The sequence below is a fragment of the Tympanuchus pallidicinctus genome, unplaced genomic scaffold, assembly GCF_026119805.1.
Source record: "Tympanuchus pallidicinctus isolate F22 unplaced genomic scaffold, pur_lepc_1.0 scaffold3, whole genome shotgun sequence".
NCBI classification, from domain to species: Eukaryota; Metazoa; Chordata; class Aves; order Galliformes; family Phasianidae; genus Tympanuchus; species Tympanuchus pallidicinctus.
Window position 1 is genome coordinate 44,254,080 of NW_026294747.1, and position 22,898 is coordinate 44,276,977.

At 42.1% G+C, this 22,898-nt stretch overlaps 2 protein-coding genes across 4 annotated transcripts in view; one reads left to right on the top strand and one right to left on the bottom strand.

Annotated features, from left to right (window-relative positions):
* Positions 1–40: 40 nt before the first annotated feature.
* UBR7 (ubiquitin protein ligase E3 component n-recognin 7) lies at positions 41–8,963 on the top strand. Its single transcript, XM_052693965.1, has 11 exons — positions 41–245; positions 332–465; positions 886–946; positions 1,972–2,067; positions 3,134–3,187; positions 4,404–4,509; positions 4,748–4,932; positions 5,481–5,612; positions 6,011–6,173; positions 6,798–6,859; positions 7,499–8,963. Exons 1-11 carry the CDS (start codon positions 78–80, stop codon positions 7,589–7,591), a joined length of 1,254 nt encoding a protein of 417 aa, XP_052549925.1. The 5' UTR covers positions 41–77; the 3' UTR covers positions 7,592–8,963.
* A 1,526-nt stretch (positions 8,964–10,489) lies between these two features.
* Positions 10,490–22,898, bottom strand: part of BTBD7 (BTB domain containing 7) — a 51,546-nt gene continuing 39,137 nt past the window's right edge. For 2 of the 3 annotated variants that reach the window (XM_052693623.1, XM_052693624.1), the window contains exons 8-12: positions 22,646–22,759; positions 21,071–21,260; positions 18,050–18,228; positions 16,475–16,903; positions 10,490–15,368 (exon numbers count right to left, since the gene is read on the bottom strand). In XM_052693623.1, the coding sequence (XP_052549583.1) occupies positions 14,553–15,368; positions 16,475–16,903; positions 18,050–18,228; positions 21,071–21,260; positions 22,646–22,759 (1,728 nt within the window). In that variant the 3' untranslated portion in view covers positions 10,490–14,552. The remainder of the gene's footprint in view (positions 15,369–16,474; positions 16,904–18,049; positions 18,229–21,070; positions 21,261–22,645; positions 22,760–22,898) is intronic. The other variant, XM_052693625.1, reaches the window with a different exon arrangement.

Here is a 22,898-nt window from a genome sequence, read left to right on the forward strand (position 1 = left end):
TGTGACGCGCGCTCCCGCCGCCCGGTTCCGCTTCCGCTCGGGCTGCGCGCTTCCCGCCTCGGCATCCGTCCGCGGCCATGGCGGCGGCGGCGGAGGGAGCCGGGCCGGGGGGCTGCGGCGGCGCGGGGGCGGGGGAGGAGCCCGTGGTGTCCCTGGCGGAGGTGCTGGCGGAGAACGAGGAGCTGGAGAAGGAGGCGCGGGCCGTGCTGGGCGGCAGCGACCACGAGCGGTGCAGCTACTCCCAGGTGCGGGCGGGGCCGGGAGCGGGACCCCCTTCCCTCACACCCCCGTCCCGGTGCCGGCCGCCCGTTACCGCGCTGTGTCCCCGCAGGGCGCCGTGAAGCGCCAGGCGCTGTACGCCTGCAGCACCTGCACGCCGCCCGGCGCCGAGCCCGCCGGCATCTGCCTGGCGTGCAGCTACGAGTGTCACGGCTCCCACCGCCTCCTCGAGCTCTACACCAAGAGGTACCGGCACGGGGCTGAGGGGTCGTGCTGAGCGCGAGGGGGTGTGCTGGGCGCTGAGGTGCGGAGGTCGTTTTTTTTTCCCTTCCAGGACTTGAGGGGAGCCGATAAGGGGAGGGGGGGGAGGTAAAGGGGGTTTGGGGAGCCACTTTTTGCGCGGTCTGATAGCGAGAGGACAAAAGAGAGCGGCTTTAAACTGAAAGGGAGGTGCAAGTTTAGGTGTTAGGCAGGGATTCTTCACTCTGAGGCGCTGGCACGGCTGCGCAGAGAGCTGTGGGTGCCCTGCTCAGGGCCGGGTTGGACAGGGTGCCGGACTCTGATGTGGTGGGGGCAGCCAGCCCGTGGCACGGGGTGGGAACTGGGGGGGCTTTGATGTTCCTTCCAGCCCAAACCGTTCTGTGGCTCGGTTTTTTTGTTTTTCAGGAACTTTCGCTGTGACTGTGGAAACAGCAAGTTCAAAAACCTGCAGTGCAAGTTGCTCCCGGTGAGTTTGGAGGGTGGTTTTGCAGAGACAGAGCGGTGGCCCCAGGAGGTCAGTGCCCTCCCTCTGGCCATAGTGCTGGCATGTAGCAGCAGGTTGGGTGAGTGGGAGAGAGCTGCAGTGCTGCTTGGAGACCCTGGGGCCAAACGTGCAGAGAGCAGCAGAGACATCTCCCTGCTCTTCGCCCATGCCCGCAGCCAGCGTGAGGCCAGAAATGTGAGTCTGCAGCCACAAGTCTGACCAGGTCTAGGCTGGATGTGAGGAACTCTTCTGTGCTTCCATAGTGGTGGCTTCAGGTAGTCCAGCAGTTGGTGACCTTTCAGGGAGGCAGTGAGAGAGAGGTGCTTGTGGGGCAGCTTCCACAATAACACACAACATGGAAGCAGCAGTGGGTGTGTATGCTCTGTTTGGTCTGGTGGAAACAGGGCAGAGCCATAGCTTTTAAGCCAGGAGCTGACAGCAGGTGATTTCTGCAGCAAACCTGTGATAGTCTTAAAGTGTCACTATTACTCTCTGAGTGAATGAAGTGGGTCATGTGGCTCTTCCTTCCTCACTTAGTGTAAAATCAGTCCAAAATCAGTCATAGCATTTCAACAGTCATCAGCATCCATCTGAGAATGCAACAGACATCATGGAAGGAGGGTGTTCACATTGCCTGCTTCCTTCTCAGAATGGTAGCACAAAGCATTGGCAGTAACATCATATGGCAGCATTGGGCTGCAACTCTGTGCGGTTCTGAGGTTCCCTGGCCATGTATCAGCTGTGTTTTGAGAGGAGCTTACCTGGCAGTGAGACCACCAGCCTGTCTCTAACTCAGAGCAACCTCTCATATTCCTTGTATGCCCCATCTTCTGCTCACTGCACGGCACAGGTGTCTCTGGGTGATGTTTAGATGTTCAAGCTGTGTGCATGATGATTGGTTTTAGGAGTAATGCTGAACAGGAACGGGGATTATTCCAGGCTGTGCAGCTGTTCTGTCTTGTTTTTCACTTAATTGTGTACTGAAACAGTTTTTCCTTTCCTTCTAGGAAAAGGGCAAAGTGAATTCAGGAAATAAATACAATGACAATTTCTACGGCTTGTACTGTACTTGCAAAAGACCTTACCCTGATCCTGAAGATGAGGTATGAAATACAAAATCCAGCAGTGGGCCTCCATAGCTGCCGTTCAAGCAGAAAGAATGTGCACAGGGTGGTCCTTGAGCTGCGCCTGGGCGATGATCCTGCTTTACAAACCTTTCTGTCCCATATCAGTTTTGGTTGTGATGTGCGGTCTAAAGTGGTTCCATTCTCATGGTTTTCTAGTGGTAGAATATGTTTATGCCTTGAAGACAGACAAGGAAGGCACACCAGCACTGGGATGAAATGCTGTTGCAGCTGTCTCTACTTCCTCCTTATAAAGTTGCACAGCTCCCTTAGAAGATTTGTTTCTCATTATCTTGAGAACCACTTGGAGCGTGGAACAAACAGATGTGTTAAAGGAGAGCAGAATCTGCTTCCTCCTGCCTGCACCAGCACTCTGACAGGGCTCTGCCCTGAGGAGTCTGTCCCATAGCAGCAGCACTGGCCTTCCTTGGTGGCAGCCAGAGCTCTTCCTCTGTCTGTAGTGTGAAAACAGTACTGGGTTTATGTACACACACTTCTGTTGGCACTCAGAGAAGTCAGGGAGTAAAGCCAGGCATATGTTTTTTTAAGTAGGAAAAAGGATAATATAAACTCATCTCTTCTAAGTGTAGAAGTGTCTTTAAAGAAATCATTAATTAACCATTCTGTAACAAATTGGTTTGTATTACACTGTATTGTGGATGGCTAAGTCAGGATTGTGGCATTCTTACACAAACCAGATGTCACCTGTCGGCTCAGCTGCCTGCTCATGCCTTTCTGTTCACTGGAAGAAAGATACCAACACCGTGTTAACCTCTTTCAGCTCTTTTCTGTGAGAATGCCTTGTTCTACTGGGAAAACAAGTTTTGTAATAGTAACTGAGAGTTCCATAGGCTTGTCAGTATGACAAATTACACACGCTGTTTAACTTCAGGGAAGCGAACTGACTAGAACTGCTCATTAATGGCAGCTCACTGCGGGTGGGTGAGGATGGAAACGCAGTTTGCTCTGCACAGGGCTGTTGTGTGAGGCTTGGGGAAGGTTCTGAAGGTTGATGTTTATGCTAATAAAGTGACCATCCATCCAGATCCCAGATGAAATGATCCAGTGCATAGTGTGTGAAGACTGGTTCCACGGAAGGGTAAGGAAACTATAAGTAGCAGAATTTGCATAGAAATAAATTAGCGTCAGGTAAGTCCATATGTTAATTTTTACTTGGGAAGTTTTGCTGTGATTCTTTAAAGATTATTATGTATGCTCTGGGATGTTTCTTTTCATTTAATGTAGGGGAATATTAAATCTTGCACTGCTCTTCCCTCCAGACAAAAGCCATTAGCAAGAGCACTACTGATTTCAGGGTTCCTTCCGCAGAATAAAACAATGACTTCTGTATCAGTCTCATTAATTAGAAAATTCTAATCATTAGAATCAGTGATAAGAAGCTTCTTGCTGAGACATACCGTCACCTACCTCAGTAGGTCAATCAGAAGAATGCTTTTAAACTGTAGTTACTTAAAATAGCAAGGAACAAACGGCACTGTTGGTGCCTGATTACAGACTTCAGGAAAATCTGTCAGGAGCAGCGAAGCACTTGGGTGAGTGTTCCACTTAAATTGTGAGCATGAGGGCTTCCTTCAGTCTCTTCTCCCTTCAGGGGCATGAGTGAAATTCCATACTGGCTTGTTAGAAAGTAAAACGTTTGAAGTTACAGGATCAAAGGGGAAAAAAAAAAAAAGGATGATTGGCTTCAATTATAGTTGCTGTGGATGTTAAACCACAGCATTCTTTTCTATAAATGTACCTATTAAGAATATTAAGATGCATACTGTGAGCTTTGTAAGAATGCTTTTCAAAAGAAAGCAGGTGGTGCTTTTGATTGCTTAATCATTTCTTAGAGGTTTATGGAGAGATTTGGGACGCAGTTCTTCTCAATTCCAGTGTGTGAACAGTAGGAAAAGTTAGAATACGTACAGGGAAGGAATCATAAAGTTATGTAGGCTCTTAAAGTGTGTGGTAGGTATCTTAATAAGCTGTGCTTAGGACAGTGTTTAGAAAAACTATGTTTAGAACTGAGATAGAACTGAGATTTCTGGGGAAGCAGAAGGCATATGGGACTGCAAACAGAGGCCCATAAGCAAAGACAGAACGGTTTATTTATTGATTATTTTTTTTTCTCCTGACACCTGATAAACTCTTTTCAGTCTTTGTTATGCTGATATTTGTTGCAGAATTATTGGGACAGCATATGCTTGTGCTGAAAATGTGTTGGCAGTTATTTTTCTTCATCTAAAGCTAGAGCTGAATCTGTTGATTTGCAGCAAACATTCAAGTGCTGCATGCTTGTTTCTTTTCAACAGCATCTCGGTGCGGTACCTCCTGACAGCGGAGACTTCCATGAAATGGTGTGTCAAGCCTGCATGAAACACTGCCATTTCCTGTGGGCCTATGCTTCACAGTTTGCAGGTGAAGAAAATTAAGAGCATAGAGATGATATTTCACTAATAAGTCTTTCTTCTGCTTTGTTGATGAATGACATTACACTGTTTAAGGTCAAAGTCAGCAAAAAATGTGTGATAGCTACTGAACCTGTGATAATGTTCAAGGAGTGCTAAGAAGCACAAGCATTTCAGTACAGAGATATCTGAAATACCATGCCAGAAAGTCACTGTTATTTTTGCTTCTGCGCTTGTTTATCTTCTAGTTCCTCCTTTGACCAAAGCAAACTCTCTTGAAGATGAAGGGATTGTCCTGAATGTTGAGGAAACTGAAGAGCAAATGAAAGAAATAAAAAAAGAAAGCAGACCAGAACACCAAGAAATAAAGGAAGAAAAGCAAACGGAGCAGATTAATGAGCCATCCACTAGCACTGGGTCTGCTTGTCCAGAGGTAAATTGTGCTGCCTTTTCTGTCCTGTTCATCTTTGTACTCATGGTACATGAAGCAAAACTCACCTCTTCCTCTAGAGGATCAGTGAGCAGGTGAACGTTTTCTAGCTAATTGCTGTGTTCCTCTTCAGTTGCTGACACTACAGCCGTGGTCTCAGTGGGTCACAGCCCAAGCTACAGAACTTGCCTATAAAAGAGATAAGGGTGCCAGATTTCTTTGCGTATAGGGTAGATGCATCCCATCTGGTCAGCCTTTTTGCCTTTACTGTGAGGCAACTTCTGAGTTTGTTATAATGAAGTGGTGTTATGCATTGTAATTGCATTTTCACAACAGTCCAGCTCAGGTTTCTTTAAAACCTATGGTTGGTGCTTTAAGTTTCTGAAGAACAGTTGTGCGTCCAGGGGGAACTTCTAAACTACATCAGAAACCTTGTGTGAATGAAATTGTGTCAAAGACAAAAGAAAAGTCTTGTATAAGGAAAATGGTGTGCTGGAAAGAACAGTGTGTGTTTGAAATTGCAGAGCACTGAGTAATGTTTTTCAATTCAGGTAGGTGTGAAGAGTGAAGAATCAGGCTGCAAGCTGAAAGAGCTCCAAAGCAAGCAGGTTTTAAAAAAAGATACCGCCACCTTTTGGCCATCAAACTGGAGAAGCAAATTATGCACTTGTGAAGACTGTTTGGTACGTATCATGCTTTCATGGTAATCACTGAAGTTGGGAGAGGCAGGAAGGGGCTCCCACAGAAGCTTTGAAGAGAAGCTTGCAGATAGAGGACTGAGAATGTCCTTATGCTGCATTATAAGCACATAAAATCCCTCCCCGTGACATATTCATACCAGACCCACACCAGAACTAACACAGTCTAGAGGAGCTTCTAAACATCTGTATTTCCTTTGCAACTCCAAGCCACTTTTGTTTTGGAAGTCATCATGAGGAAATGGCCAAAATGCATGATACAGAACATAATTTTTTATTCTTTCTGGTGTTATTTGTGATACTGAATGCAAAAAGGTGTAGGGGAGAGCATCGGTGTATGAGAAGTTCTGTAGTGCAAAAGTAAATTTTCCATTATTCTCCAGAAAATGTATTCAGAGCTCGAAGTCCAGTTCCTGACTGACGAATGTGACACTGTCTTGGCTTATGAAAACAAAGGCACCAGCGATCAAGAAACAGACAGAAGAGACCCTTTGATGGACACCCTTAACAGCATGAACAGAGTCCAGCAAGTAGAACTCATCTGTGGTAAATATGAAAGTAGTCAGTTTTACCATCTGCGATCAGTATTGGATGTGCAGTTTACTTTGAAATTAGTCTGAAATCAACACGTAGAAGACTATGACAGATTGCAAACCTCAGTCAGTGTAACTATAGAAAAGTCTGTCATCTCTGGGGGGTTGTTGTAACTTACATTAAGGAAGTAGATGGCATGGAAACTTCACAGTTTAACATCTAGGGTAGGGTAGTGATGGTGATGTCTTCTGACGTGAACATCTAAACAATAATTTACAGTTCTGCTTTTTGGCTTCTTTTCCCTTTACTCTGTTGTTTTGGCCATGTCTTGGTGTCTGGGAGAAGTTATGGTGAAGGCTGGATCTTGGGATCTGTTCAACACAGCATATTGAATTCCAGCCCATTTCTCTGAAGGCTGCCTGAACAGAGACCTCAGAGGCCAGGCAGATCAGCTATCAGACATCTCTTGTTTACCCAAAGTTGTTTCATTCTTTGATTTTTGCTGAAACTTCTAACCCAGTTCAAGTCTAGATTTCTCAAGTAAATCTAAGGTCAGAAGTGTAACAGGCTGTCCTATTGAACCAGGCGTGAACTAAGTCTGTGTATCTTGTTTGTTCTCTTCACTTCTCCATCCAGAATACAACGACCTAAAGACAGAACTGACTGACTATCTCAGGAGATTTGCAGATGAGGGAACGGTAAGCTGCAGCTTGCAGAATTTGAAGAACTGGGTAACAGAAATGGTGTTTTAAAATATTGTTGACGGTTTTCAGCTACTGCTGTGCTACGCTGTAGTGGTTTTCTTCTGTTTCATGGAGTTGCTGGTTAATGCAGTAGAGACTGGACAGTCCTGATCCAATTGGAATTTGACAATCTTGTTTCTTTAACTTTGCTGACAATAATACGTGTCTTACAATAACTTCGTAGGTGGTTTTCCTTGAAGAAGTTGTATGCCATTACTAACAAAAGCATTTTGAAACTCCATATGAAGCTACATATGTTAAACCACCACTTAGTTACAGTGTGTCTGAAGTGAGCTTGTCAATTGTTGCTTTGTGTTAATTATTTTCATCATAAAAGCAAGTAGCCAAACAATTAAAAATACAAAAAGTTTTGCTCCCTGTGCTTGTTTTACATTTGGGAAACTCATTTCCCTCTTGGTATTCTCTTAAGCTGGAACTCAGGCATCAGTCATTTCCTTTGGGTAAGACAGGAAAGCTATTTCACTATAGTTGAATCGGAGATTTAAAAATATTTCTAAATGCTTTGTGCATTACCTATGGAATACATGTAAGAACCATTGTACCACAACTCGGGTTTCTTATTGTTTCCCCAAGGTTGTTAAAAGAGAAGACATTCAGCACTTCTTTGAAGAATTTCAGTCACGGAAAAGACGACGGACTAATAGGATGCAGTACTACTGCAGTTAGGAGATTTGAGGCTGAAAGGACAGCTGGGGAAACAATGCGAAAGAAGAGACGTTTTTAATACTTGGCTTCTCCTCAAAATCCAACTATCCAAGAAACTGCCTCCACCTTCATTTTGTCTCATTTCCTTCTCTTGTAGCGCATAACGTGTTCTTAACAGGTACATTGCATTTGTATGGATTTCATCACTGATGTTCTTTGAGAGCTGGCCTCATCTCCAGGAGGAGGGTTGCTTGCTGAAAGAACATTGTGCCACTGTTTATTCCTCTTCTCCTTTGAAGTATTTTACTTTTAGCACCTATAGCTCTACAGCATCCTAGAATACGGGCATTGTATGCAGTCTGTTTTCCAAGACTGGAGTGCATTGCTTGCCTGCTTTGAAAAGTTCTGTATCACCTCTTCTGGTTGTGGTGATTCTAGCAGATGCTCCCCGTGCAAAATAAGCTTCTGTTCACTACACACAGGGAGCCATGTCTCCACGTAAAGTAAAGCAGGCCCGAGTTACGGTGTCTGTTGGTTTTGATCACGGTTGGTGAAATGCATTCTAGAACTTGGTTCAGATCACGTGCACGAAGTAACGCTGTACTTCTGCGTGCTCACTGCCGTGGAGGTGCTGCCTACGGAGGTGAGAAGTGAGGAATCGGGGGTCAGTCTATGCAGCAGAACGTTGTATCCGTTTTTATAAACTCAAAATCTTGTTTCTGATATCGTGTGGTGATGTTTTACATGCAACAACGTGTCACAGATTTTTATCTGCTCACTAAAATAGAAACTATTGAGGAAGAGGTACTAAATGACAAAATAAGCAGCAGGGGGGTGTTGTCGGATCACTTTTAACTAGCTTTGATTTTAAAAACTCTGCTAATTAGATTGTTCCTGGAGACACTGCGGCATCCTGGTGTTTTGTACAGTCTAAGGGGGATGGATCTTTTTGTAATCACTGTGATAATCAAGGAACAGGAGATGTTTCACTGACTTTTTAAGAATTTCGTTAACTGCAATTAAGTTTTGCTTTTTCGTAAGTTATTTTGAGCCTAATGTAGGGCTTTTGTTTTCTATACTCACAAAACCAAAATCCTGCTTTAGGAAAGCTCTAATTTCTAAACTTTTGCTTTCTGTAATTGGAAGACTTGTTTGGGGTACTATTCTGCTTCATCATTAATGAGAGTTTTTAGAAGAATATCAGGCATTTATCATTTGCCCTATTGTTTTTGACATTTACATAAGCTAGTTCTAACAAAGGCTCAATTAATGAGTTTGTTTTCATGCAAAATGATAGTTGCTTTTAAATTTAACTCTGAGTATTGTATGTGCTTTTTTGTAGCAACCGTTACAGGACTTACAACTGCATATCTAATTAAAGTATGTAAAAATTAAGTGAGTGTTCTGTCTGCACAGTCTTGTTTTTTGAAATGCAGATATGATGTTCCACGCTCATCCATAACCCAGCCAAACACCACAAGAGTGGTTGTTATGTCAACCATATGGCTGAGACCTCTGTGGGAGGCTGAGTCAGCTTGGGCCGAGCCAAACCTGCTGTTCTTAGAGCTTTGCTTCCAGTTCTGACCCAGTTCTCCATGTGAGGACATACATTTTTTTAAGCAGGAGAAAACAACAGTGAAACTGTCCTCTGCTTCTGTAATGAGTTACATGTAAACAGGGGTGGGGGCAGAAGGACAGAGGCAAGGGCTGTCCTCACTTTCATCTCTGAGTTCAGATCACCCTGAACTGAAACCCTGCATTTTGAAAAACGTGCTATTCTCCCTCTAGCATATATATATATATTTCAACGCAAAACACAGCAACAGCTACCATGCCACAGGTGATACTACAGCAAGACTCAGTCCCAGCATTCACCGTGCTCAAGAAATTAAAGCCAGTTCAGTTACAGGATCTTTGTAAGTTGGAACAATGAGATACTACAGCTCTAGTCTCACACAAAGTCAAGACTGAAGCCAGGCAATGCCCATTTTTGGCATCAGCCTACACTAAGTTAGCACAGATTACCTGAAGTGATCATCAACTACTTGGGCACTGCAGTAGACAATTTCCCTTTCAGACTTTTAATCCAGGTGCACGTTCTTCCAAAAGGTGCCCTCAAGGTCTTCTGTGAAGTTCAGCTGCTGTTGTGAACATAACGCCTGCAACAATGAAATGCGGGTTTAGGAAGTTGCTCATAAAACTCATCTTGCTGGGAAGGAGGAGGAGGATGTCAATTAGTATTTGAGATCACACAGTACTTTTCTCCCCCCATTCCTCTTATGCCAGGACTTAACCCAAAGTATGTCAGTTGTACATCAAAGAGCGTAGTCAGCGTTTTCACCTGCTGCATGACATGCTCCTAAAACTTGTCATCTCTTTGAAGGAGTAAAATACAGTTGTTCCTGTGAAACAGATTTAATGAAGATCCAGCTGACAGGGGATAACTGCAATTCAAGAGAAGAATGCTGTGTATTCAATTAGTCTTTGGCTCTACGAAAATAAACATCTTCTAAAACAAAGGCTAAGTCTGGCTGCCTTGCCTATGAATAGTCCTGTTACCACTGATAGCGAACAGTCACAATTAAGCTCTACCAGAAGAGCTTGCTGAAATATCTCACTAAAGGGCTTTTTTTTTTTTTTTTTTTTTTTTTTTTTTTTTTTGCCATGTCTTGAAAGATGCCACTAATTTTAAATTCCACTTTTTACAGTGCTTTGTATCATATCCTCATTCAATGGCCGTGTAACTTTTTTCCAGGACAGTCAGACCCTGTTTTTCTTAAGAGCCTTTCCTGTGACAGGGCACCTTCTGGATCAGTGCCTTTCCCTGAGCCCAGGAGTCAGCAGGTTCAGAATTACAGCAACAGGCAGGCTCAAAAATCCCCAGATCAGTGCCTAATGTTAAGAAGCCACACAAGCGCGTTCTATACAAGCCATTTATTTGAAATGCCAACTATACGTAGGATAAAGTCAGTGTTACATGCTTCTCAGCAACAGTAGAAAAATAGAACCAGTGAAAACCTTTTTACAACTGCAATGGTACTCAAAAGAGAAATGTATTGTTTTACAATGTATCACACAAGACTAGAATTCAAGTTTGGAGGTACCTAAATAAAAATACTATTTTTTCTTAAAAAACACTATGTACAATTGAAGCGTAAACAAGTTTTACAAAGTACTGGTTATGCAGGTTGTAGAAAAAAACACTTGCATAGGATATGAAGTCAGTTTAAGAAAGTTTTTCTGAGCCTTTAGCATTGAAGGCACTTGACTTTATACCAGTAACAACACAAGGACAAGAAACAGAACTGTGACGCTGCAGAAGGCAAAGGCTGCCTCCCAGAATACAGAGAATCACAGAAAACCCAAATACGGTCTTACAGTTTCATCTCAGCTGTCCCCTGCTTTTAGCAGAGCTCAGCACCACCTCCACCATAGAAGCATATAATCATTAGAAGAAATAACGGTGCCTCAAACAGCACGTGTATGCTTTCAGAAAACCCCAAACCAAAGAAACACATAAAGACAAACGTTTGGGACATTCTGGGACCCAAAACCAAGGCTTATAAAGTAAGGGTGGCCACAGCCTTAGCTTTCAGAAATGAAAAATATAACAAGAAACTGCCCATCAATACAGCAGTTATTAACACACAACTACGGTAACAATAAAACATTTCAAAGGAAGAATCTGTTTCAGGAATTATTTGTCCATATATTAAGGAAAAGAGGAAAGGGTCAGGGAAAGTGGAAAGAAGTTTTTGCATGTTGCTCACTACATGAAAGTCTGAGCTCTCTGTTTAGTAGAATAAGGAACACAAATCACCCTCATCTAAGAAAGCTTAATGTTCATATCTCTATCCTAAAGCAACGTACAGTCACTAAACCACAACCTCCACCAGATTTGTAGGAGGAAAACATGTTAATTTCCAGCCTAATCAGAAAGTGCTTCATGTAAACAAGGAGCTTTTGCACCAAAGTTTCAGTAGAAAGAGAACAACAAGAAGCAGGTAGCATAAGTATGTGTGTTCTGAGAGCAAAATACAGGAGAACGAGCTTCTGATTGGTGCTTCCATGAAAAGGAGAAAGACGGTCTGCTCCCCTCCCTCCCCCAACTAGGTAGGAAATTCCACCCTGGACTACAAAAACAATTCCAGTAATTGGACAAATTCTTTTTCTCAACTTAAGAACAGCCACCATTAGCTGCTACCTTCTTCCTAACTCAAAATATACAAGTGAAAACAGATTGTCTTTTTGGCCTGATTGTCTTTTTGGCCTCGAAAGAACTCGCCTTTTCTTCTGCACCTACTTTTAAATACTTTATTCTCTCCTTAACACTGTTCAGCCTCTCAGACTTCAGAAACAGTTTTGTATTCTAAAATGCAGAGCTGTCTTCCATTCCAGAAAGGCATTTCTCACAGCTGATTCCAAAGCCAAACTAATCTATTACTTTCCTCACATCACAGCCTCAAAACTTCTCGGTCTGTATCAGCCGTGCATCCACAATTTCAAGCTTGGGAGTTAAGTGTAGATTTCAGCCTCTCCTCAGCCCAGGCACACAGTGCCACAAGCTACTCTTGGTCAAAGTAGTGTCTTTCAAAAGCGTATTTATGAACTCTAGGTGAAAATAAGTTATTCAGGGCAGCTGTCCTCAGAAAACTTACTAGGATGTTTTAGCAGTCAAGATACAACGTATGTACGACACACACGCAGTGAGTTTCAGGTTCTGTTATGTGATGAAAGTTAATGCTTCTAGTGTTCAGGAGCACGAGACCAAAGTGTCTGCTTAGAGCTACAAAGTAAGACAGCACTGTGCTCAGCCTTCAGAATAAAACCAGTGAGCCTCAGTCCTTAACCACAGGAGCACTGCTCCTCCCAGCACCTTCTGACATTTAACAGTATTCTACACAGCAGCCCCACAGAGGTAATATGCACTGGTGATGAGGTCAGCACTCATTTCAACTGCAGTTTAAAAAATGGTTCAAAAGAGGCTAATGGAGGAAAAAAAGCCCATCTCTCCTCACCCACAAAACATTACATGACCTGCGCAGTTCAGCTATGTCTCTCCTCCAACCCTACACAGTGCCTTTCAGGGCTGTATCTCAAAAAGAGCATCTGCGGAGCTTTCATAGAAGCAGAAGGCAAACATATAGAGGGGGCATTAGAATTTATTGGCTCAGAACCCCACATCTTCATTTCTCTAGAAGCTATCTGGTAATTCTGGAATGCAATATTCAACATATTTCAGTAAAATTGTTTTGTGGCTGGCAAGCCTTTCAAACTGTAATAAAACAAGATGTGTAAGAAAAACTGCCATCAGTTAACAGTAAAACAAGATTGCAACAAGATTTCTCTGAATAGTATTAAGCATTTTGAGCTGGTTAGGCAGGAAGCAGCCTAACCTTGATTAATCTTGATGTAGTTATTAGGTCATACTTCGGATTAATGTTTTCAGCTAATGGGAAATTCCTCACTATAGAAGATGCATTAAAAATATAAATAAAATTAAAAAAAAAAACTCGCACCAATCAGGTCTTCACCAGTAATCACTACACTGCAGTGGCACCAGATCCCTACCCTACATGCAATGAAGCCATGGGAAGAACTGAACAGTAAGTACTAAGGAGAACACACTGAACTACAACTGTCACACAGCTGCATTGGTGAATCTCAACCCAGTAGGAGGGAGCCAGCCCCAAATCCTTCCTTCTTTATATGATAGTATGAGATGAATCTCATTTCTGTTCTTTAAAAACAAAAAGCAAGGTAAGGGGATGAGAAATGTAATTTAAGAGTGCTAAAACTTCACACTTAATGTTAGAGTAGTTACTCTTCACTATGATTTTTTTTCACAGAACAGTGGCAATTACAAGTCAGCAATACTTCAGATCAGATAAGGAACACTGAACAACATCTCTAAGAGTGAAGCCCTTTTTTAAAATCATAGGCAGGAGAAAGCAAGGCAATGAGCAGTCACCTCAGCACCTCTGGTGGAGAGAGAACCCTCTCAACTGGAGAGTTACTATTCAGGCAACAGCACAGGATACTATGCCTTGACTTACTGACACACCAGGATTTAGTGTGAATCCTCAACTCCTCTCTTCACTTCCTCTCAGGTAGGGAGCAGCTGGAAGAACAAGTTATTACTCTCCCTTTTACAGTATTTCTAGATTCATTTCTGTGTGGTCAAATAAACAACTCTAGCCTGGCTAATAAGATAAGTGCTCTTGGCTGACCAAATTCTCTGCAGTTAAGTGTGAACCACAAAGAAAACAGAATCAGATCCTGGTGAATTTTACTGGTATTTAGACTCCTAAATATCACCTTGGTTACCTGAAATCTCATGTATAGTTCTTGGGGTGAACTTGCTATAAGGTAAGACCAGCTGCCAGAACCTTTCAAACAAAACATTAGACTGGATTCTTGCTGTAGTCATAAAAATCAGGAAGATTTCAGATCTAGAGAAAAAAATTTAACTAAAAATGTAGTGTTTTGATGTGCTGTTCTTTGGAATTCCTATAATTAAAAAATAAACACGTTGTTGCTATCTCATAAGAAAATACATTTCATAATGTGCAGCTCAGTGCACACAGGGAAGTGGCAGGTGAAAGGGAAAATGCAAAAAGTATGAAAATACAGTCCTTTAAATGTGACAATAAAGTTCAACAGATTAGTACAAAACTAATACACTAAAATAGATGTACAGGTGCAAAAGGCTACCAGGTTGTAGAAAAAGGTACCAGGTTTTTTTTTTAAAGGCTTAATTAAATTTGCTAAGAAAAAAATGGTTTCTCACAAAATAAAACCAGAAGCAGCATTAAATCTGATAGCATGCCATCTGTGTAAAGCAATGTATGTACAAAATAAAAGGATGAAAGTGAATTTATCTGCTGGCATGAATGAATTTGTCTGACAGAAGTCAGGCCAAAAGTTGCAAAGAATGGGAAGTTTACAACTCTTAGGCACAGAGAAATAGTGGAGGTTGCTTTCATAGGGCAGATTTTTTATACAGGAAGTCTGGTTTGTTTGGAGACCTCCTTCCTCTGCTCACTGCATCTTCCCTTTCCAAATCCGCACTTCTCTGTGTTCCATGTTCCAATGGTTCATCGTCTGCCATTCTCCTACTGGCTCTCTCTTCTTGCATTTCAGAGGTGTATGCAGAGTGAGAAGGTCTGTTGGAGGTTAGCCCATAGGTTAAGTCAGTTTCCATTTTTGTTCTTCCCCTGATGTGAACTGGGCCATTGCCAGCATTTTCCTGGGTAGCCAACGCCAAGTCCAGTCGCTGGGGAGGTTGTTCTAAGACATCGAGGTGTATTGGCTCATTCTTTTGTCTGTGTTGATGCCCATCCTGGGAGATCAGGTATTCCCTCCTAGAATCCTCTTGCTTTTTAGGAGATATCTGGGAAGGTAGATAAGCTGGCTTTAAGCCACTCGGTGATGCCTTATTGTGGCTATACAAATCTGGGCCATAATATATGCCTTGTGAAGGCAAAGGACTGTGCCTGTTTGGTGCTGGAGTGGAAGGTCTGCACGCAGCATTAGAGAAGTCATAGAAGTCAGGATATTCCTGCTGATTTTCTCGAGCATCTATTTTTTGCTCTATTGCATGTTTCTTTCGAGAAGTAGGCATGTGTCTGCTCTGAATACATGAAATGTGCTGGGGTGGACCAGGCCCTACCTCTGTAACCGTCTGGCTTAGCTCTGTATCGACAGTCAGCTCTGGCAGTCTTCTGTCTTTTAAAGACATGGCTGACACCCCCATTGCAATATCTGGCATCAGTTCATTTAGCAAGGGCTGAGTGCACTGGAAAAGAAAAAGAAAATGGTCCACAAAAATGAAGCAGCAAAAACCAAACAAACTAGTTAGGACAGTTCCAGTAATTCGAAGTTACATTTCCTTAACCTACCTTTGCCTAGACCATTATTATTATTATTAGTTTTTCTACACTGTTTAAAGAACACATTTTCCAAACTCCACCCTTCTGCTAGCGTAAGATAAGCTCTTCTTTGACTCCTTTCTCCTCTAAGCTATTGATGAACATACTCAAGTTTACATCAGCTCTCACAGCAACATCACTATACGACTTCCTCACTGAAGTCTGTATTGCGCCCACCCCTCCAAAAAAGATGCCTATGCAACTAATTAAACCCGTGAACAAAAAAATATCTAAGTTAAATATTTTAAACTATAAATACTCTAAAATATAGGGGTGCAACATATTGAAAATGATTGCTAAAGAAAAAATAAATTCATGCTTCCATTCAGAACGCCTGATCTAATCCAGATTTAGAGAACAAGCTTTCACTACGAGAGAACAATGCACCACAATAGTTTTCTCACTGAAGAAATGAATTCACAAATTTTTATTTATACCTATAACTTCAAAACTCTCAGTTCAGTATCTGAGATAGTTAACTGTTTTCATTGTATTACTATTGCAGAGTATTATAATTCAGCAATTATGCTCTAACAAACTTCTCTGTATCCACAGTTACCAATTTCTGATTGCCTACTCATTTTTAAATGCTTTCTACATATGCAAGTCCTTCACAATCTCCACAGATTCCCACACACCTATTTAGTTTGGGCTGCTTATCTGTGAACAGCCAAAATATTCTCACTATTTCTACCTCTGAATTACAGCATACAGTCCTCTACAGAAGTTCACATGGAGCAAACAATGTTATTTCAGAAGCTTTACAAGCCCTCTTTGCCCCTCCAAAATCACTCCTGCCCTTGGAGCATTCAGTCTTCCACAGATGACACTTCAGATGCAGAAGACTTTGGTCCTCACCAGCACAGATGCAGCTGTTTTGACTAAGTGACAACACTGTGTGAACTCTCTCCACCTCCTCTCAACAAGCTACTTTGAACTGCCAGGGACAGGGAGGAGAAAACATAATACTTACTGCTTGCTTCTCGGCTGCCATCACTGCTGCTGCTGCAGCCACAGTTTGTCTCCCCAGGCCTGTAGTGTTAGTGCAATCAGGGGGGGCTGCTTTCACACTGGGCAAGTAGACAGGAGGTGCAGCTTTGGGAGCTGTTCGGGAGTGGAACAGCGAATGGTTACATGGGTAAGAAAAGGACCGGGAGGGATGTTGACTTGGCACCCTTTGTTTCCAGCCCACTTTGAACTGGTTGTGAATAGGAGTTGCTGGTGGGTGGTATGGAGGTGGAGGAGGGGGCAATGGTGGATGGAAGGCCACAAAAGAGTCCAGTTCTGTAAACAGGGTTTCTGCAGTAGGAGTGCTGTTCACGCGACATCGTCCAGACTGTCTCATAGTCAGGAGTGGGCTTTCGTCCCCAAAGCGCTCATCAGGAAAGAATTTGTGAGGATTCTGCAAAGGAAGAAAAACATCAGTGACAGAAGCAGGAAGCCATCCAGAAAAAGTTCTGGAACTGACACACATAAGAACTCAATCTACTAGTGCTGTACCAAGCAGTTTTGCCACAGGAAACCTCAAAGCTCGAAGCAATTACAGCTACCATGGATTATTTGTTATGTTTAAAAAAGGCAAGTGGCATCAGATCCACTACATGAAGAAGCTGACCAACAAATGCAGTTTGCTTAATAGCAACAAACAGAAGTGGCACTTGCATTTGCCCAATCCTGACACGTTCTATGCAGATCTACAGAATCACTTAAGCTGTTTTCTCCTGATTCCAGAAGAGATCAATCTAATCCTCTAGTCATGCTTTGACTAGTCTCAAGAACTGCCTTTTGATTATCAAGAATGCAAACCATTCATGTTGTTCACTCTGATTATACACCATTTACAGAGTCAGATAAATCATACCATTCTTTTTAGAAATTCATCTTTTCACACCTTAATGATTCAAGTTCATAAAAACTAAAGACAAGTGGCAAATACAGAATCTCAAGAAGGAGCAGCAAACCACTGACATGTGAACATCATCACTTGCACGCTGAAGCTATCACACAGAAACTGTTTGCCAAGTATCTGGAAGCAGAGCAATAAACTAAAATTCTGTAACATTTCATCACATAGTTCCAAACAAGGAGAAGAATGCCAAGTCTGTCTTTTCCTAGAAAATAGCTTTTCAGAGCCTTCAGTTAATAAGAAATGAGGCAAGTACTCATGGTGCTTCCTTGAAGAAGTAGGCAGTGTACATTAACACTTTTTATCCTACTTAAGAACAACCCTTTAATCTCAATCTACTTTAAATACGAGATTTGACTTTGCTTCCAGGATCTGTGGCAGTAGGAACAGCCTGAATGGCAACAACCTTTGAGAAAAATATTTATAGATTGTACCTGTACATTTATGAAATCGTATCACTGAGCACAACAGTCTCACTGTAATTTGCACCTGGATGGCTCTAGAGTTATTTTACAGCATCAAGATGTTGTCCACACACACAAAGTAGCTCTCTTATTGCAGGTTATACACTCAAGTCAACTCATAGTCAGAACAGATCCTGAATCAAATAATTTCTGACCTTACTACAGCAACTTCCCATACCTGCAGAAGTTCAGCAGCAGCATCAGAAAGTCCAAATTCCCGCAGCACACGAATCTGAATCTCATAACTGACTGTGGCACCCTCTCCACAATTGAGAGCATACGCTCTCTGCACCTGCTCAGTATGACGAAGCTCCTGCAGCCGTTTGATCATCTCCTTTACAACAAGCAGATTGGGAACTGGGGGGACAGCAGAGAACAAAATTGGGGATAACAGATTACTTTAATAACCGTGAGACACTGGTTAGATTTAACTGTGAAGGAACTCTAGGATGACTAAGCTTGTCTTTTTTTCCTTTTTAAAGAAAAACATTCCGCCAAGCACAGTTCATCTTGGATCATCGTTATGGAATATGTACACAGCATACAAAATGTACACCATTTTTCCAGCTTCTGCTGGAGTGAACCACAAATATAGCCTTCTTTTTACCCTCATAGTGCAGAAATTTTATGATTTGAGGTAGGGGAAGGATATCAAACAACAACTGACTGCTCCCTCATGAATACTACAGGCCAAGAATTCTCTGATTTTTTTTTTTTTTGGCATTCTTTATACTTCTAGTGGAATTCTGTAATCACAAGACCACAATATCAGTATGTAACTACAGAAAGAGCATTTGAAAAAAGTAATTACACAACTATGCCAACATAAACCTGTTAAATGATGATGTTTTATGCAGACATATTGAAATCATTAAACAAAACCTTTCCAAAAGGAAATCATATATAATTTGGGGGGTATTTATGCTGCTGCTAAACTTTCTCATGCCACTCTTCACTGCTGTTTGATGACAAATTGTATTTCTTTGTGGTCTTTCCGTCCTCAGGAAAAAAATGTGCCTATCAAGAAAGAACACAAGTCCAGACCTCTGAATAAATAAGTCCTGTCATTTGACCTGTTACCAGCTTTACAGGGGCTACGCAGCACTGTGACCATATGTCCATAGAGAAAACTCATAAAAACTAAGCAGATGAGGCAGCAAAAACAGTGTGAAAAGACATTTGTGTTACATAGAAGGGAAAAACCCAACACTACAGAACTTCGTTTCACGAAGAACGATTTACAGAACGATTTCACAAAGTTCACATTGCTGCATGTAATAGATGTAAGCAGTGCAAGTTTACTTTTTCCCTTCCAAATTGAGTTCCTGTACTATGAAAAAAGTATCAATTCTATCTAGTCTTCGTGGCTTGTAAATGTGTCTTTTACTCTATGCTCCATACACTTCAATTGTTCTTAAAAATCCTGGCTTGGCACTCAGACATTAGCTACACCCAACATTTTACAAACACTGAAAAATAAACATAAGGATTTTAGGGAAGTTTAATTGGTTCTCCATATTACTGGGCATAAAAATCATCTAATTTTATCATTAAAAATGATAACTTAGGAGGTTTTGTTTGTGCTTTTTTTGTTGTTATTATTGGTGGTGGCTTATTGTGTTGTTGTGTTTTTGTTTTTTTAAACAATTATTCACGTGAAACATACAGAAGGGATATTACATATACATGAAAATTACAACTTGGGTGCAGGATTTCTAATCCAAGCTGAAAATGGAAAATGCTACAGCAAAAGCAATGACCTGTAGAACCCATTCAACCTTCAGCAGAGTTTGAACTCAGAGTAGCGTTGCAACAGAAGTACCAGGCCAAGCTGCCAATGTCCTTTACTTACGCAAATAAAGTCAGCCAGCAGCAGTACAAGCAAGATGCAAGCAACAGATGGAGAATGCCTAAACTGCAAAGCAGCTCATGTCCCCAGAGCCCAGACCCAGAGGCACAGAGCTGATGATGCTTGGTTCTTCCGTCAAGAGCTCCCATGCAGCATCTGTGCTTCAAGGACAGACTCCTGTACAAGTTAAGGGTCTGGGACATGCCTGAAGCTCCTCAAATCGGCTCTCATCTATCCCTCCTGCCTCAAAGAACTGGCAAAACAATCAAATCTTTCGCATAATCAGAGAACAAAACAAAGCAGGCAGATACGTGACAATCTCTATGCTCCAGCTACTGGCTGGGCTCACAGCTCAAATCTAAGGGCTGACAATAATTCCTAAATATTACATTGTATGGAATCAAGCTGCAGTGGAGTTTCCGATTGGCCAAGATGCATCACTGCCCCCAGAGTCAGATTTTTTTCTGACCACAAGAACTTCTGCAATATGCTGGAGACTTCTGAGAACTCATTTCCTCTGTCAGCTTCCCCAGAAATCAAGATCCGGCAAAACCTTGTCCAAATCACTTCTTCCAATTCAATTGGCAGTTAACAGATGAAAATGCATGTTAAGTTACTAACTACACACAGAAAGATACTTTGGCAATCCCACTCCATACACTCTTTCAGTTTGACAGTGAAAGACCAAATAGATAAACGACAGTGTATCACAATGACTCTGGCTTTCCTGTGAGTGTCAACACCAAGTAACCTAAAGTACCTACACATCCACCTAAGAAAATTTACTCTTTTGCACAAGGAATTAAGTTGGTTTGACTTAAAAGCTCAAGTAGATTTGGTAAACCAATAAAAAAAATGCATTCTGAATGCCTACCTTCAATATATTTTCTGGAAAACTGAGTCAAGTTGACTGTTCTACAGGTTATGGTCCACCTACCTTTTTGATTTTAGAAGATATTTAGCAATTTTACACCCTTCTGAATCTTATCCATCTTGGAGGGCTGGTATAAAACTGATAACCAACCACTCCGAGAACAGAGAGCCAGGGTCCAGCAAACATTCTACAGTAAATTTATCTAGTCCAAGGTTTTTCAAATTGCTGAGCCAAAGCAGGTAGATGTACTACTCCTTCCGTAGCTCACCTTCTTACAAAATGTATATGGATGGCATAATAAATTATCTCAGAGCAGATCAATTCAGAAACACTACTGCTGAGTGGAAAGAAACAAACTATAAAAGTACTCCTCTCTGAGGAGATCACAGTATTCACACATTCATTTTCCCCTGTTCCAAAGGCCCCAACCACTCACAGGAGAGCAAGCAGAGTTACCAGCGATCTAGCAGCCTTACCTGGGATTTCATTGGCTATGACTGAAGGAGGACTGGACTGGTTAGTGCTAACTTGCTGGTGGGTAATCACGTGACAGCACTGCGGCACCGCGTTGTTTACCATGTAAAGGGTATCTGGCACATTGGACATTCGGACCATCCGCAAACGAACGAGATCGGTTTGTTCCACCATCATCTCATCCAGTACTGACTGCAACGACAGCCATTAGAGCCCTCGTGAAGGCGCTGCACACATCCACCAGGACCTTCTGTAAGCACTGCCCCAAGGCCACCTAGAGCTGCTGCAAGCACAGCTGCAAGGCCACGTGTCTAAAGCAGGTCCCAAACAGTATTTGACACATCCACACCATTTTCTACTCTAGTTTCCAGTCACTATTAGCACTGGCTTTTCAAAGCTAACAGTAGGCTGGTGAATAAAGTTTAGGAAGATTGCTTTAATTTGTATACGTCAAAATGAAAGTATTCTTCTCAAGGCAAATTTAAATGCTCTGTCAGACAATTATGGTTCTCAATTCTCTGTACCACTGAAAGACAGAACCTTGAAAATGAGATGTGTTTCCCTGAGATGTTTTAAACAAGACAAAGGGATTTGTGCACATCTTTAAAAGACTCTTATTTAACCTTGTTTTTCAAAAATAAGGTGAACAGAGGGAAATAAAATAGAAGTCACTTATCTGAAGTTTTCGCACTTCTCAGTAATCAAAACGAGTAAGAAAAGTTACCAGATAGTAAACAAGAATAATTCCCCTAAGCTTAAACAACAAATTATGCTTCTTAGAAAAATAACAGCAAAACACAATGCTAACAGAAACAAGTCAGACTCCTGACCAAAAAAACATGTAGAATGAACTTGAAGATTATTGCTAAAGCATTCCCATAACACACACTTGAAAACTGAGCGTCAACGTTTTTATTACACATTTTTAAACATCTGTTAGTTTTAACAGTCCAAGGTACAAAGCTAAGTTTTTATCTGGCTAGTTCTCCTTTCTTCCTTTTGTGCCATCTGGTGCTCTCTCATCTGTGCTCAAAATGCAAAAATAATTCTTTCTCCCCTCTCCTCAAAGAGGATGTCACCATTCAAGCTTTAGAAGGTATTTTTGTCTTAAGCACAGGGTGAGAGATCTGAGAGCAGTGTTCAGAGTTTCCAGGAAACGTGGATGTGCACAGCTTCACCTTACCCTATTGTTTGGCAGTCACCTGCACAGCTGGGACTCACAAGCTCCTGACCTAAGATAGAATTGCTTCAAATAATTAGCAGGTCATCTATAAAGGTCCCATCCTGTCAAACAGAATACGGCACGGGCTCTTCAGTTTCACAGTCCTCATACAAGATATTGAATAAGGAATCCACTACACAAAGGACTGTAATCAAGTTGGACACAATGTATTTATTCCACTTTGCACAGGACTGAAAGAATTCTGGTTCTGATTCAAACAACAAAACGAATTACTGGAGTCCTCTGCCCAGTGGAATAGAGGTTCTCCACCCAGCTCTAGTGGGAGCTGGGGAGCCTGAAAGACCTGGCACCAAGATTGCTGAATATCTGCAGACTGGGACTCTCAGGCTCTCACCTTGCCATCCGCCTGCCAGGTGGGCTGCCGAGGAGCTGGGCCGGCAAACTGGCTGGAAACCAGGGAGGTTTCCCTCAGAACGCTGCTTTGTTTCCGGTGGAATTTCATCAAGATCTGTCTCGCAAACATTTCAATTTCGACAAAAAAATATTTTGTTGAAATTTTTCTGATCAGTTCTACAGACTTGAGCCTGATGATCAAACTTGTAAGTCTTGTTAAATTGAAAATGTTAGTATTTTAGGCCAGTACATGC

Bases quoted from the DNA above. Each gene is read 5' to 3' on its own strand.
- UBR7 (XM_052693965.1), top strand. From the start codon at position 78: ATGGCGGCGGCGGCGGAGGGAGCCGGGCCGGGGGGCTGCGGCGGCGCG. The intron at 947-1,971 runs GTGAGTTTGGAG...CTTTCCTTCTAG, and splicing joins TGCAGTGCAAGTTGCTCCCG to GAAAAGGGCAAAGTGAATTC. The intron at 6,860-7,498 runs GTAAGCTGCAGC...TGTTTCCCCAAG, and splicing joins GATTTGCAGATGAGGGAACG to GTTGTTAAAAGAGAAGACAT.